Source organism: Tamandua tetradactyla, chromosome 5 (assembly GCF_023851605.1).
Source record: "Tamandua tetradactyla isolate mTamTet1 chromosome 5, mTamTet1.pri, whole genome shotgun sequence".
NCBI lineage: Eukaryota > Metazoa > Chordata > Mammalia > Pilosa > Myrmecophagidae > Tamandua > Tamandua tetradactyla.
The window spans coordinates 90,162,986-90,178,906 of NC_135331.1; the positions used below are offsets into that span (position 1 = coordinate 90,162,986).

Genomic DNA, 15,921 nt, shown 5'->3' on the forward strand with positions numbered 1-15,921 from the left:
ATGCCACTCCTAGGCAGGGCCTCTGAGAAACTTTCCCAAGAGCACAAGGAGTCATTGGCAAGAGTGCCCATGCAGCACAGTGCCCAAAACCACAAAATCAACCCAGGAATGACCCAGGTGACACCACAGGAAGACAAATAAACAAATGCACAGGGGCATAATCATCTAGTGGAGTACTATACAGCAAAGAAAATGGACAGACCACATAGCGACCTGATACAGAGAAGAAAAAGGAAGCTTCAGAAAAACACACAATGTGATCCCATTTTTAACAAAGTTGAAAACATGCAAAACGAATCTAAATATTATTTGGGGACATACATATATACAGATGTACATATACATGTATATTTTTAAGTGCATAAGAATTAAAAACAACACATATAGGATGGGACAGAGGTTGCCTCTGAGGAAAGAGACAAGACAGTGGGATGAGCTGGTGCACGGAGAGACCCTCAATTATATTTGCAATGTTTTATTTCTTAAAATGAAAACCCCATTACAGCAAAATACCAGCATTTGGCCAGGCGGGTGGTATAATGAACCAAGACAGTTCATTATGCTGTTCTCTCTCATTTTCTATAGGCTTGAAATAGTTCATTACCAAAAACTATATGTGCCTTGTGAGAGAGAGAGAGAGGGAGAGAGAGAGAGAGAGGGAGAGAAGCCACTCAGCTGCCATAAGATACAAGGCTCATTTGTGAAGGTTGTGTGAACCCCACTTCCTGATGGGGTTTCCTCTCAAAAGGGACATGACCCTGGAAGCCGCTCCCCCTATATACACACTCAGAGTCCCGGACCTCAAAGGATCTCCCCTGGCCACCTTCTCCTGCCTGGAATTCATCCCTCAGGGCCAGGCATTGCCCTCTTTGGCTAGCCGCTCTGGGATGGGGCCAAGGCTGCCTTCCCAGCCCCCGGGGGGACGTGAGTTTGGAAGGAAGGAGGCAGCTCTGGGGATAGGGGATGACGCTGCCCTGAACGCAAAGACCCACTCTGCAGGCCTGACAGCGGTTAACGCTACCCCGCCTCTCCCCAAAGCCACAGCCCCAAGAGACTGGGGGAAAGAGGTTAAGTGCTGCCTCTCTTTACTCCACAGCCCTGACAGGAGACCCATTAGGGTCTCTCTCCGCTATTCTCTGGGCGGGAGTGGTGCTCAGCGGGCTTCCTTCCTCCAGGATATTGCAGCTAGAAAGAGCTTTAAATTCCCCTTAGGCCCGTGGGGACGGCTGGAGGGCAGGCAATGACCTCTGTGAGGCCCATTTCCACCCTGAGCCAGAGGCAGGGCACAGCTGAGCCCTGGAGTACCCAGGGGCACCTCTTGGCAGACCCAGGGAGAAAGGGAGGCCTGGAGAGGATGGCGGGATCCAGGAAAGCAGGAATGGAAAGAGGGAGCAGGGAGAAGAATCCAGCTCCCCACCCCCACCCCCCCCCACACACACACGTGAACACACTTCACAACAACCCTCATGCCTTCAGTCCCTGCTGGTGCCAGGCACTTTACATTGTCCCACTGGATACTCACAACCACTTTGTGCATTTTACGGTTCTGAAAATTAGGCTCAGAGAGGTTAAGTGACTTGCCCGAGGTCACACAGCCAGCCTATGGCAGAGCCAGGATTTGAACCCATGCTGCCGTTTTCCCTTAACAAAGAGGGTTCCTGCCCGTGTGCCTAGCCTGCCCTCACTGCAGCAGTGAAAAGGAAGGACACAGAGCCAGCCCTCACCATCCCCTGGGTGGTTAAAGCAGAGCCTTGTTCAAGGCCAGGCCGCACCTTCAAGGGGAAATGTCTGTGTCCCTGTCAGGCAAGGGAAGTCTGGAAAGACTGGGTGCCCCCAGGAAGTGAGGTGTTCATGCCATAGTCAAGGGGCGAGGCAGGCAGGCTGGCAGGTGGGCAGCCACACCAGGCACGAGGCTGGGCATGCCTGCCTAGGAGCAGGTGGGCTTGTCAGCAGCTTCTGCCTCCTGCTCTTAACGACAGGGCACCGGGCATCCAAACAGAGGGTGGTCCGAAGCCAGCCAGAGAAAGAGGAGTCTGAAAGGGGCCTGGAGGAAGCGAGAGATGGGAGGAGGACAGAAGAGAGAAAACCAGAAAGCCAGAGTCAGGCAGAATGAGACAGGGAGCTGGGGACAAACACACAGAGAAAGAGGGGAGAAGACCAATGGGGGTCACTGATCCCCACTCTACCCCACCCCCCAACATAGCTGCACACCACGACTCTCGGTGGCAGCCCCAACACCAGGAAGTAAGGCCTCTGCTTTGTCTCATCGCATTGCCCCAGCCCGGACCCACTTGAGTGAGCAGCAAGCTTAAAGGTCAATTGGAATATAAAGTAGCATTTGCCTTCTTTTCATTTCTAACATGTCTGGGTCATAAAAATGCTAGTTTAATAAATTGGGAGGAAAATGAAAAGTCCACAGCTGTGGGTGGGGTGCGGGGGGATTCAGTAGGTGTGAAGCCTGCAGGCTCTGCGTGTCCTGATCCCCAGCCCCTGCCGCAGGCACAGCGCCCTGTCACTCTAGGGACACCTAGTCCCAGGGCTGCCTGTCTGTTTCTGGGCCCTGCAGGATGGGAGATGACTGAGGGGGGCCCAGCCCCAATCCCACTATCAATGTGCTCACAGATGGCCTGGGGAGATCCACAAGTGACACGTGAGAGACTGCCTGCCCTGGTGCCACCTCTGCCCCTGGAAGTCTACAAAGGCTTGAGGGATTTTGAGTAGGGCCTTGAAGAAGAACTAAACCTCTGCCCTCCAGGCGTCCAGAAGTGTGCTCCACTAATTCCTGCAAAGGAGAAGCTAAGCCAACTTATAATTAGGCCTAAGAGTCACCCTCAGAGAACCTCTTTTGTTGCTCAGATGTGGCCTCCCTCTAAGCCAACTCAGCAGGTGAACCCACTGCCCTCCCCGCTACGTGGGACATGACTCCCAGGGGTGTAAATCTCCCTGGCAACGTGGGACAGAAATTCCAGGAGAAGCCAGGACCCAGCTTCATGGGATTGAGAAAGCCTTCTTCACCAAAAGGGGGAAGAGAGAAATGTGACAAAATAAAGTGCCAGTGGCTGAGAGATTTCAGAATCGAGAGGTTATTCTGGAGGTTATTCTTATGCATTATATAGATATCCCTTTTTGGTTTATGATATATTGGAGTGTATGCAGGGAAGTACCTGAAACTGTTGAGATGTGTTCCAGTAGCCTTGATTCTTGAAGACGACTGTATAACTATATAGCTTTTACAATGTGACCGTGTAATTGTGAAAACCTTGTGTCTGATGCTCCTTTTATCCAGGGTATAGACAGTTGAGTTAAAAAAATTATAAGGATAAAAAAATAAAAAAATAACAGGGGGAGATAAAGGGTAAAAATTGAGTGGATTGAAATACTATGGGTCAATGAGTGGGAGGGGCAAGGGACATGGGATGCATGAGTTCTTTTTCCTTCTTTTTACTTCTTTTTCTGGAGTGAGGCAAATGTTCAAGAAATGACCATGGTGAAGAATACACAACCATGTGACGATATTGGGGGCCACCGATTGTATACTATGGATGGACTGTATGTGTACGGATATTTCTCAAAAAAATTATTCAAAAAATAAGAATTTTTTTTTCATATTTTAAATATTAAAAAATGTTTTTTAAAAAAGGAGGAGGGCCCAGCCCAGGCAGGGGCCAGAGGAGGTTTTGGCAGGCACAGCTCGCAGCTGGGGACCTGCAGGACCTGGGCGGGAGTTCAGCAGAGACACCAAGAAAGGTGGAAGGCCAGAGGTCACCACGGCCAGCCTCCACGCCAGGGGTAGGCTCCGCCCTCCTTCTGCAGGACAGGCTCCTGGGTGAGGGCCTGGCTCAGCACCCGTCTAATCCAGTACCCCTTTGACACAGCGTGGCCAACCCACCCAAGGTCTCACGGCAGGAGGGCAGGAGAACCCGGCCCAGGATGCAGCCCCCTCCCCTGAGCTGGGGGCAGCTTCACTGACCAGCAGGCCAGCTCTCACAGTGTGGGGGGACAGGGGGAACCCCAGGACCATCAAGCAGGGATTCAGGTACACCTGCCAAAGTCATCCCTCTGCAACTGCCAGCTACCTACCCCTCCCCTTCCCAGAACACCCGCCCCTCCCCCTCCCCCCACCCCACTCAAGCCACACCCATCCCCCCCCCCCCCCCCCGAAGCCTCCTGGGATGCTCCATCGGCAGAGACAAGACTAACACCATCAAGCCGAGCTGTGCACCCACCAAGCCCCCAACTCCCCCATCCTGCTCTCATCCGCCCTGGGCACCATACCCTGAAAGAGGCGCATGATTCCACCCATTTTACGGATGAGCGAGAGGGACTTCCAGAGAGGCTGAGTGATCTGCCCACGGTCATCCAGCCAGGAAGAAGTAAGACAGGGATCCGAACTGCCGAGGCTGCCTCCATAGCCAGTGGCTTAGATAGACTGCCATGACCTGGCTCTCAGCCACATCCCATGGTGGTCTTCATGCCAGGTCCCTGCCCTGAGCACTTTCTCTGCACTCCCCACCTAACTGTCACAATGCCCTAGGAGGTGGGTGCTGGAGGGGTCCCTATTTTGCAGTAAAGGAAACCGAGGCACAGAGAGGTGAAGCACCTGTCCCAGGCCTCCCAGTTAACAAAGGCAGAGCAGGGCACAGGGACTCAGGCCGTGCAGACCCAGAGCCCATGCTTTAGCCACTGCACTCCACAGCCCCTCTGGCTGGCAGAGCCTCTTACCCACCCCCAGCACCCAGCACCGCCCATCCTCAGGATGAGGGAGGTATAAGGGGAGGAGTCTGAAGAGGCACAAAAGGGCGGGGTGGCGGGGAGCCAGCGGGGTGTGGGCAGCCAAGGGGAAGAGCAAGCCCCTGACACTAACTCTGTCCTTCCACCTTCTCCCCCACCACCTCTGCAGCTTCACAAGAGTCAATTCAGGGGCTCTTTGCAGGTCCTGGCTCATCCCGGAATTTCTGTCCCACATTGCCAGGGAGATTTACCCCGAGAGTCAATGTCGCACATAGGGGGGAGAGCAGTGAGCTCACTTACTGAGTTGGCTTGGAGAGAGAGGCCACATCTGAGCAACAAAAGAGGTTCTCTGGGGGTGACTCTTAGGCCTAATTTAAAGTAGGCTTAGCCAAACTTTCTAATTTAAAGTAGGAAGCAGAAGTATAAGAGGATGCGTGATTTGTCCAAGGCCACCAGGATTCTCTTCCCATGACACCCTCTACAGCAAGGACACAGGGGAGATTGGTTCAGAGCCCCCTCAACCCTCATTTCCCTGCTCCCATAAGTGCTCTCAAGCTCCCGGGTCAAATCAGTGTTGCCCACGGTCCTGCCTCGGGGCCTTCACACCTGCTGTTCCCTCTACCTGGAATACTCTTCCTACAGATGTCCACAGGGCATGCAGGTGTCTGCACGCATGTCCCCTCTCCATAAATGCCACCCTGACAGATGTTTATTTGGTGCAAAATTAATATTTTGGGTAGCGTATTTCCTAATTTCATTTGTATGGTCAGTTTAGTGAACACCGTAAGTACATAGGTACTTACTTAGAAGAATAAGACATGAGATTTTGTTGGTTTATCCAGGTTAGTGTGATGCCTCAACAAATTCCAGAGAGATATGGACAGTGAATAAAGAAGTATTTGCAAAATGCCCTTGGGGAACTTTGGGGGAATGGGAAGAAAGGCAGCAATATTAACTTTCCCATTTGGAGGACTTCTGATATTCTAGCAAGCAGGGGGCACGACCAAATCAATAGGCTGAGCCCTCAACTTTGGGGTTGGCCCTATGAAACTTATTTCTGCAAAGGTTTGGCTAAGCCTACTTAAAATTAGGCCTAAGAGTCGCCCCCAGAGAACCTCTTTGGTTGCTCAGATGTGGCCTCTCTCTCCAAGCCAACTCAGTAAGTGAGCTCACTGCCCTCCCCCCTATGTGGGACATTGACTCTCAGGGGGTAAATCTCCCTGGCAATGTGGGACAGAAATTCCGGGACGAGCCAGGACCAGGCATCAAGGGACTAACAAAACCTTCTTGACCAAAAGGGGGAAGAGAGAAATGAGACAAAACAAAGTGTCATTGGCTAAGAGATTTCAAACAGAGTTGAGAGGTTATCCTGGAGGTTACTCTTACACATTATATAGATATTCCTTTTTAGTTTATGGTTTATTGAAGTGGCTGGTGGGAATTACCTGAAACCATTGAGCTGTGTTCCAATAGTCCTGTTTCTTGAAGATGATTGTGTAATGATATAGCTTTTACAGTGTGACTGTGTGATTGTGAAAACCTTGTGTCTGATACTACTTTAACTAGGGTATGGACAGATAAGTAAAAAAATACGGATTAAAAAAAATAGGGGGAACAAAGATTAAAATAAATTGGGTAGATGGAAATACTAGTGGTCAATGAGAAGGAAGGTGAAGGGTATGGTATTTTTTCTTTTCTCTTTTTATTTCCTTTTCTGGAGTGACACAAATATTCCAAAAAAAATGATCATGGTGATGAATATACTACTATGTGATGATATTGTGAGCCACTGATTGTACACCATGTACGGAATGTTTGTATGTTAAGAATGTTCGTATGTTTTCATGCTGTTTTATTAATAAAAATATTTTTTTAATGCCACCCTGACCATCCTATCTAATCGGCATCCCCCACCCACCCCCACCCCCGCGGCTCTGTGGTCTCTCCCCGGCTCTGTTCCTCTGCTGAGCACTGCGCCTGCCTGACATCACACGTGTCCGTGTTTTATCCGCTCACTGCCTGCTTCCCCTTCCGGCCAGGCAAGGCCTTCCTCTGGTTTGTTCTCTGGTTTATGAAGCTCCCTCAGAGGGGTGGTTCTTTCCACCATAGCTGCACATTGGCACCACCTGGCAAATCCAGGCCCCCCGCCGGGTCAGTTCAATCTGAATTTCAGGGGCGAGGCCCAGGCACCTGCACATTTTTTCAATGTGCAGCTGAGGTGGAGAGCCACTGCTCTAGCCCAGTGCCAGGCTCAGAGTAGATGATGCTCAATGCAGATTTGCTGAATGAATGGAGAGTTGGATGAATGGATGGATGGTTTTTACAGATGGGCAAACTGAGGTCTAGATGGGACAGAGGGAGCCAGAAGCCAGCAGTCTTGAATGGGAGGCATCCCAGTCTCAGCCCTACCCGAGGCCCCCCGCCATGCCCACACCTCACTCCGGGACCCTGTCAGCCCCCACTTGGGCTCCCGGAGCCCGCCAGGCTCCCAAAGGCCTTCATTCCTTCTTCCAACTCCACGACAGAGCCTGCTTGTCCCTGGACTGAAACTGCCTGCTTCCACTCCCAAACCTCCTGGAACCAATTTTCCATCTTCAGAGAGGCTCTGGTGCGTCTCAGAAGAAGCGGGGTGAGAGGGCAGTGAGCGGGCAGACGCTCCCTGGAGGAGTCATGTCCCACCGGGACACCGAGGAGGCCTCTGGGCATGGGGTCCAGCAGCGCTCCCGGCAGGTGTGGTCCAAACACAGACCCAGGCCCCCCTGGTCTCATCGGTCAGACCTGGGGCCTGGGAATCGAATGCTCCCGGCCCACTCCCCAGGCGATGTGCTACCAGGCAGGAGGGCCACTGGAGCCACTCAGCTTCCCCCTCACTGCCCAATTCCTGGGGAGGGACAGATCCCAGGGCGGAGGGACAGCCGGTGGGACTTACTGACGGGGAGAAGGTGGGGCACGAGAACAACAGTGTGGTCAAAGATGCCAAGTTTGGGGCAGTGCGACGGCGGTTCAGTGGCAGAGTTCTCACCTGCCATACGAGAGGCCCGGGTTCGATTCCCTGAGCCTGCCCATGCGATAAAAAAGATGCCAAGTTTTCTGGCCTGGGTGCCAGCAGGATGGCCTTGCCCTCAAGGCTGGATGCTCTAACATCCCTCCTGGTTGGACAGTGAGAACGCTTTGAAGACACAAAAACCACATCCACAACATAACATCTGGTGTCATCTAAGCCACAGGCTTTCCCCAGGAGCCCTGGGCTCTGGGAGCTGAGGGGAAGGCAAGCAAAGAGTTGCTCCAAAAGGAGCAGCACGTAGGGAAAGGGAACTCGCAGGGCCAGGCTGGTAGACAGGGCCTCCTTGGCACAGCCTCCTGGGGGCACTGGGGTGCCTACCACCCTCCGCATTCATCATCCTCCCTACCTGCCCCTTCCTGCCCTCCCCCACCCCCTCAGCACCCCCACCCCGCCCCACCATTGCAACAGGAAGAAAACCCCCATTATCCAAAAGTGCTGTTGGCTGCACAGGCCCAACACTTTGAGCTCAGAGCTCATGGCAGGAAGACACAAGAGGTCCAGCAGATGGTGGGGGCCTCACTGGGATCAGCCACAAAGGTCACCGTCTGTCACTGCCCGCCCGCTCCAGCCTCTTCCGCATCACCGAGTCTCTCAGGCCGACTGAAGGCCCAGATACAAGCTGTGCAGTGACATTTCCTGTGGGCTGACTGTGTGCCAGACACCATGCCAGGCCTTTTCTGGGCATTAACTCTCAATTCCCACACCTACCCTAGGAGATTGGCATCTTTTTTATCCCCCTTTCACAAAATGTGGAAACTGAGGCACAGAGAGGTTCAGGAAATAGCCCAGGGAGTCAGACCCCAGTCTGACTGGTTCCAGAGCCCAACATCTCCCCTCACCATGTTGCCACTGTATCCCTTTCTCTGAGCCTCAGTTTTCTCCACTAAAAAATGAATAAAAGATTCAATGAAATGGTTTGGATTTGGAAACTGCTTCTGTCCAGGATCCTACAAGGTATGTTCTTTTCCCCCCCAACAATAGCTACTCTCAGGAAAAGATCTTGTTGGCTCATTCATACTATGGTGTTAATGACTGATATGGCAAGTCCGGGTGAGGTCATTCTGGTGGAGTGGGGATTCAAACCTAGTTCTGACTGGCTCCAGAACCTGGGCTTTCCCCACAATGCAGTGCACTATACAGATTTTCAGGGTCTGAGATCCCCACCAGAAAGTATTTTTCATACTTGTCAATATCCCCTGTCCTGGGAGATCTGGAACCAAACTGAGAATAAAGGAGGTAGATGGGAGCAAGGAAGTCAAGGATGTAAGATGCCAGACCTATGACTTCCAAAACTCAGGGTTTCTGATCCCCAGAGAAGTCCTAGGTTTCAGTCCCATGTCTGACCCAGTGCCGGAACAGGCAGCCTGGAAGGAGCTGGGGACACGACTTCCAGTCCTGCCTTGTCACTAATTGGGGTTTAGTCGAACGGGGAGTAGGCCCTTTCTAGTTCTGACAGTTGTGAATTTTGCTCACACCCTGGCCCTGACTGTACCCCATTAGTATTCTCCAGACAAAATTTGTCCCTTGGTGCCCCCAAACCCAGAGCGCCTCTCTGGGTGGTGCACTGGAAATCCACATCTCGGAGGAAGGAAAGCCATAATCACATCATCTGGTGCCGGTTCCCAGCCATGCCCGCTCATGGTCTCATGAGGGAGCGGGGAGAAGGGATGGGGCCACATGGTGCCCTCTGAAATAGACACCTGCCAGCACAGCTCCCTCGGGCCATGGGCGGAGCCCCCTCCCAACCCCCACCAGATGCCCTCCTTCACCCTCTCTCTCCTGAGGCTCCCACTCCTGACCTCCCTCCCCAAAGTTCAATCCTTTTGCCTCTGCAAATGGCTTTCAAGTTTCTCACCCAGCCTCACATTTCTATCAGTTTAATTATTGAGGAGCCCTCTTGTCGCCAGCCTGGAACATTAACGCTGCTAAAAGGGACCCAGGGAAGGCTGCCCACAGTCGTCTGTCTCCCTCTGACTCTCTCCCTATCTCCCCCTACCTCCGCCCCTCCCTTTCCCTTCACAGCATGACCACTTCTGTCCCATTCCTTCTCCACGGCTCTCTGTCCAGCCAGGGGAACTTCTGAGCCCCTGCCCCAACCCAGCCCCACCGCTCCGCGGTCTGAGGAGACACAGACAAAACTGAGGCCACAGCCACGTTCATACATAACTGGGTAGGCAGAGGACAAGGTGCACCTCAGCCCCAGCAAACCCAGTCTTCCTGACAGCACAGCCCCCAGTCCCATCCTTCCCAGAAGGGTGGGAGAGAAGTCACTGTCCCCTGTTCTCATCCCAAAATACTTGAGTTTCCAAGATCAGGTTTTAAGACTAATGCTGTCAGTGACCATTCTTTGGACCTTTGCCGTGTGCCGAGTGCTGGCACCTTTCAGCTCTTTTGAGCCTCTCCCTCCCTGTGAAGTGGGCTTCAGGAGACTGAGGCAAGGGGCCATGCAAGGACTCTCCCTGATGTCAAAACCCCAGGGACTGGACCAGATTGCCTGACCATCTTTCTAAAACACCCAGAGTCCGAATAAGATGCTCAGGTAAAGAGATGTAGCAGCTCCGCCCGTGGTCTGGCTCTCTGGCGTGGGTCCTGTGCCCTACCTGACAGGCTGACCAAGGGTCCCAAGCTCGGCCCCTCTGCTGGCCAGTCCACACCGCCTCACCTGCCCCGCCTGGGCCAGGCGAGCTGAAGTGATGACTTGGTTGACCCGCCTCACCTGGCTCTGGGCGCTCCTGGCTCCTCCTCCCCTCTGGCTCTCCACCCCTTACTGCACAGGGTGGGAGAATGGATGAGGATACCCATCTCAAAACATCACACATAGGAATCCTGGAAGTTGGCCCTGGAAGTTGCACAATCCCCCTGGGGCTTGTTCAAATGGTCCACTGCAAGAGCAAAATTTCCTTCAGTTCTCCTGCTCCATCTTAAAACTATGCACACATTTGGCATCCTTCATAATATACCCATTTCTGTTTTAAAATTAAAATAGTGTTTTCATCCCAATTATCAAGGAAAAAAAACACCACTCCAGGAAGAAGCCTGGTACGCGAGGACCAGATGGCTGTGAGCCAGAGGGCGTCAGGGCCATGCGTGGCCGCTGTGACCACGGGGCAGAGGCGCTCAGCAGTCTGGGAAGCCCGAGGCCAGCACTTGCTAAGCTCCACCCCACCTGCACGCTGTGACCGGGCAACTCTAGCCTCCTTCCCCTCTTGCCCTCCCACCATATTCCTCTCCTTCCACCACCACCTTCCCACCATCCACAGGGCCAACACACAGGCCTGCCTCTCCATTCAACCCCACTGTACCCCAACCCCTAGAGACGCCCCCAAAGTACTGACGCATTGTGGGAGTCGGGATAATGAGTTTCAGACAGAGTTCAGAAGAGCATGACCCAGCCTCAGCTCTTCCCACCCCAGGGTGTCTCTCGGTCCCAGTCCCTAACTCTGCAGGCCAAGAGTCACCTGACACAAGGGCAAGGGAGGAGCACGGTGGCTTCCTCTGGGCATCAAATCCTCTCCCCTTTCCCCATTCTCCATTCTCCCTCTCCCCCACCCCCATACACACACACACACACACACACACACAGAGACACACACACGGAGCAGGCTCAGGGAGAGGAGCGGGCACATAATTATTGGTAAAATGCTTGTAATGTTTTTCTCCCTACCCGGTAGCTTTCAGTTGTTTTAGCAGCTTAGTGAAGCACTTGGCTCCAATTGAATTGCAAATCAGCAGCTCTTGCCCCAGGAAGAGAGGAAGGGAGGCAGCATAGAGGGGGCAGGGAGGGATTCCAGAAAACAAAAAAAGGGAGAAAAGTGTTTGAGGAAGAAGAGCAGAAGGAAGGAAATAAGAGAGGGAAGCTCGGTTGGGGGTGAAGGCACCAGAAACAGGGACCACCTGCTCCCTCCAGCCTGTTCTTCCACGTCCATCTCTGTTCTCATCAGGTTTGGTAGCCCTACACCCCTTCCCAAAAATCAGGTCACATTTCTAACCATAATCTCGGGATGGGGCTTCCTCAACTACCCAGAAGAAAAACACGTCTTTCTTAGGAATTGCAACTATTCGAAAACACTGTCAAAACAAAAGTATTGCTTCTTCTCCCTGGCAATCTCCAATACTCACATTTCCATTCTATCTATCTGTCTGTCTGTCTTTTCACCTTTCTGTCCACCTTTCTCTCTACCTATAGAGCTCTCTGTCTTTTCATCTGTCTGTCTGCTCATCTGCTCCCTTCTGTTGTTCCCCAGCACTTCGCTTTCCCTTCTTGGTTCAGAACTCCCCGGAGAGGAGAGGAGTTGATCACGGAGCGCCCTGCGGCCGACGCTGTTTCAGCACCACGGCCAGCGCCACCGCGCCGCGTGTCTCTCCAACCCCTTCTGTTCAGCTGTACCCTAGGCTCTGACCGCAGGGACAACACGCTGTGACCAAGAAGGGGCTGCCTCCAACTCAACCCCGTCCCCGGGAGTCAGGAAAGGAAGCGGAAGAAGAAGCTGGTCAGGTTTAGCGCCTGGGGTGGGTGGGCCAGGGCTGTTGGTGGAAAAAAAAAGAAAAAAAAACTGACCTTGAAGAGGCGAAGGATGTTGGCCACCATGATGGAGACGGAGCTCCCTGAAGCCCCGATAACCCCCACCACGCGCTCAGGTTTGGTGATGATGGGCGGGCCACCGCTGCCACAGCGGACCTCCGTGCCGTCCTTCTCGATGAGCGCCTGCACAAAGGTCAGCGACTGCTCGAGGGCATGGGTGTCCCTGGAGCAGGTGTCCAGGATGCGGGCGCCCAGCGTGATGTTGGGCAGCAGGTCCGGGTCATTGTTGATACGGTCCAGGGCAAAGAGCATGGCCTCCAGCCGGTGGATGCCCTTCTCCTTCTTGAGCTCTCCGCAGGCCTTGCCCTCCGAGCCACGGCCGTGCACTGGGAACAGGCCTCCCAGCGTGATGTCCCCATCGATGCGGATGGAATTCACGTGGGGGTGGCCTTTGGGCTTCCCCAGGGAGGAAGGCACCCAGGGGCCGTAGAGGCTGAGGAGCAGGCAAAGGGGCAGCCGGGCCCGCCACCAACCACAGCCTCTCTTCCTGAGCATCGTGGAAATCCCTAGAGACCCATGAACAGCTGGCCTCACTCCTAGCCCCGGCAGGCCCCTGACTGCACGGCCTGGGGGAGCATGGGCAGAGCGGCCCCCACGAGTGTCTCCAGGGCAGCGTTAGCAGCAGGGTGGCTAGGGGCACCCAACAGGGCGAACCATGCTGGTGCTGTCGCCCACCCGCTCCTCGTCTCTGGGGCTGGGCTCAGTTGCCTGTACAGTCCATGCCCACTGACAGTGGGGAGTGGCTGGAGTTTCTGGGGTGCTCTGGTCTCCGTCCCCACGTCCCGCAGGCCGGTTCTTGGTGGAGGACTGTGGCAAGAGAGGAGTGCTCCTAGCTTGGCGTATCTTGGCATCAAGGAGAAAACAGCTCCAACCCTCTCCTCCTACCGACCTTAGAAGGGAAAGAAAGAGAGAATATCAAACAGGAGCCCAAAGAGGACATTAGCTACTCTGATCTCTCATCAGGAGCCTGAGAGAGGAAAATGCTGGAGGTTATCGCCAAAGACTCCACAAATCTCCTGAAGTTGGCTTCCTCCCGGCTGCTGCTGGACTCTGATTTAAATGGAGGAGCTTAGGCAGAAATCAGGTCATGTTTGAAGGCTTCTTAAGGCCCATACCCACTCCAAAAGAAGCCCAGGCTTCAGAGAGGACACTTGCCAGGGAACAGCCTGGAGCTGGCTGGGGAAAAAAAGGGGCCTCCCTCCACCCCCACCCCCACGAAGGAGTAGCAAGAAACTAGTTCCTCTGGGCCCTTCCCTGAGGCACAGTGTTACAAACCCATTTCAGAGACAAAAAAAACTGAGGCCCAGAGCAAGAGAGCATCATTCCCAAGTCACACAGTTAGTCAGCAGCAGAATTCCGAGGAGAACCCAGGTTTCACAGCTCCCAGCCCTGGGTCAGAGACACTTCTTCAGGGTCTCAGAGTAAAAGGCAAACCAGCCCACTTGATAAGAAATCAGCCTGAGCCTGTGGTGCCCCCATATAAGCCCAGGCTGGGAGCTGCTCACTCAGAAACTTTCCCATTTCCACCCCAGCTGCCCAACCAACCTAGGCAGGGGAAACAGAACTAGCATCTTCTAATTAAGGAGAAAGCCGCCTTTTCTCTTGCCCATCCTCCCTCCCTCTCCCTCTTTCTGACTTTCTTTATGTCTCAATTTCTCCCTTGCTTTTTCTCTCTTTCCACTTCCTCTCTCTGAGAGTGGGGCTCGGGTTACGGCTTTGAGCTCCTGCACATTATAATGATCATCGTCATTATTATTGTTATTGTGATTAAATATTTATGTGCAAGGGTAGAGAAGCGAACACCAGCTCTTCCTCATTCTCACTGCTAATTTGGGCTAATTTCCCCTGAGGGCTCCTTCCCTCACCCCAGCCTCCCAGCTCCAAGCCAGCAGTCTCTCTCCCCTCAATTTAGGAGTCCACAGGAAGAAGAGCTGGAGGTTGAGTCAGAGCTTGGGGTGGGGAGGCAGGAGAAGGCCCCCTTCCCACGGGTTTATCAAATAAAGCTATTAGCCCCTTCTGTGCCTCAGTTTCCCTGGCCAGTTGGAAAGGGGGCTTATGTTAGGATTAAGAGGCCTCTCTGGAGACCTGGTGTTTCCACCAAGACCAGGCGGTGGTCTCAGAGCCCCTCCTCCCCACACGTAATCCCCCACCCCACCCCCAGAGGCCCTGACTGCTCCTGGACTCCGAGTCCTAGAGGAGGGGAGGGAAAGAAAGGGTGCAGCAATCCAGAGTTCAGCCTCAGCTCCTGCGCTTCTCTGGCAAGCATCTTCTGAACCAATACCTCACATCTCACCCACCTCATCAAAATGCTCCTTTCCCCCTTAGCTTCTTGGAGGCCAAAAATATGGCTACTAATTCTCCTTAGCCCCATTCTGCAGGTGAGCCAGTAAGTAGTTCAGAGACATCACATAACTCTCCCAAAGTCACACAGCAAGTTAAGATGGGTCCAGGATTTGAAGCTGGCACCAGTAATACACACTAAGGCGAGTAAGGAGCATTTATAGAGCCTGCGATAGCCCCAAGGGAGCTCACAGAGAAAGTTTTTTGCCAGAGGATGTCACTGGATCACCTCTGAAGCCATGATCCAGTGACTCAGGGGGCCAGGGCCAGGGCTGGTGCTTTGGGGAAAGCTTTAAGGGGTGGCAGTGGGTGATGTTCACCAGTTTGGAACTGTCCTCGTTATTCAGACCTTCCTGTGAATGAGTTTATCAGAGCTGCCTCCCAGACGGCTGGGGGGAACGAGGGGATGTGGGATTCTGCTTGCCGATGCCAATACCAGGTAATACAGGAAAGAGAAACCAGGGAAGCCACAGATTGGGCTCAACACAGTCAAAGCCCTGCAACGTCCCCTCCCTAATCCTCAGTTTCAGAATCTGTAAAATGGATGAGTTAGAGTTAGAGTAAAATGAAGTCTAGGGCCATACTGTCCTGCAGAGGCATTTGGAAATTCTTGGGGACATTTTGGTTATCACATGTGATGGAGAGGGAGTCACCTATAGCTCATGCCCAGACGAGGGATGCTGACCGGTGAGTGGGGCCACATGCACCGTGAAACACTGTCTTCCCCAAATGCCCCAAGTGCCCACAGACAAATAGCAGCAAATGACGGCATATTACTATGTGCAGGCACTGTTCTGAGTGCTTTGCTTACACTTCTCCTGTCATCTATCCCCATCTCACAGATGTGGAAGCTGAGGCTCAGAAGCACAGAAGTGGCGATAGTCCAGGGACACGCAGCTTGCCCAGGCTGCCCACGCCCCAGGCCACGCCACTGTGCTGGACCAGAGGAGCCTTCAGGCCATGCCCAGTTCTAGTGTCCTGTGAAATCATGATTGGTTTCCAGGAACTTCAACTGGAGGGGTTTTCAGCATCGTAACAGGCTGTGTGTGTGAGCTACAGCAGGGCCGATTCCAGGTGGGAGACCAGTGTGCAGCAGTTCTGTCAGGCTGGCCCTGCTGGGGCTTCCAGAGCCTTCCCGGGGGCTCAACGCTGGCTTCTCCTTGAGGCCCCAGAACATCTGAGATGAGCAATCTGTGCACACACA

The 15,921-nt window shown here is 53.4% G+C and overlaps 1 protein-coding gene across 2 annotated transcripts in view; it reads right to left on the bottom strand.

Annotated features, from left to right (window-relative positions):
• GRM4 (glutamate metabotropic receptor 4) overlaps nt 1–12,872 on the bottom strand; it is a 116,363-nt gene extending 103,491 nt beyond the window's left edge. For both annotated transcript variants that reach the window (XM_077159209.1, XM_077159208.1), the window contains exon 1: nt 12,354–12,872. In XM_077159209.1, coding sequence (XP_077015324.1) covers nt 12,354–12,872 — 519 coding nt within the window. The remainder of the gene's footprint in view (nt 1–12,353) is intronic.
• Nucleotides 12,873–15,921: the final 3,049 nt, after the last annotated feature.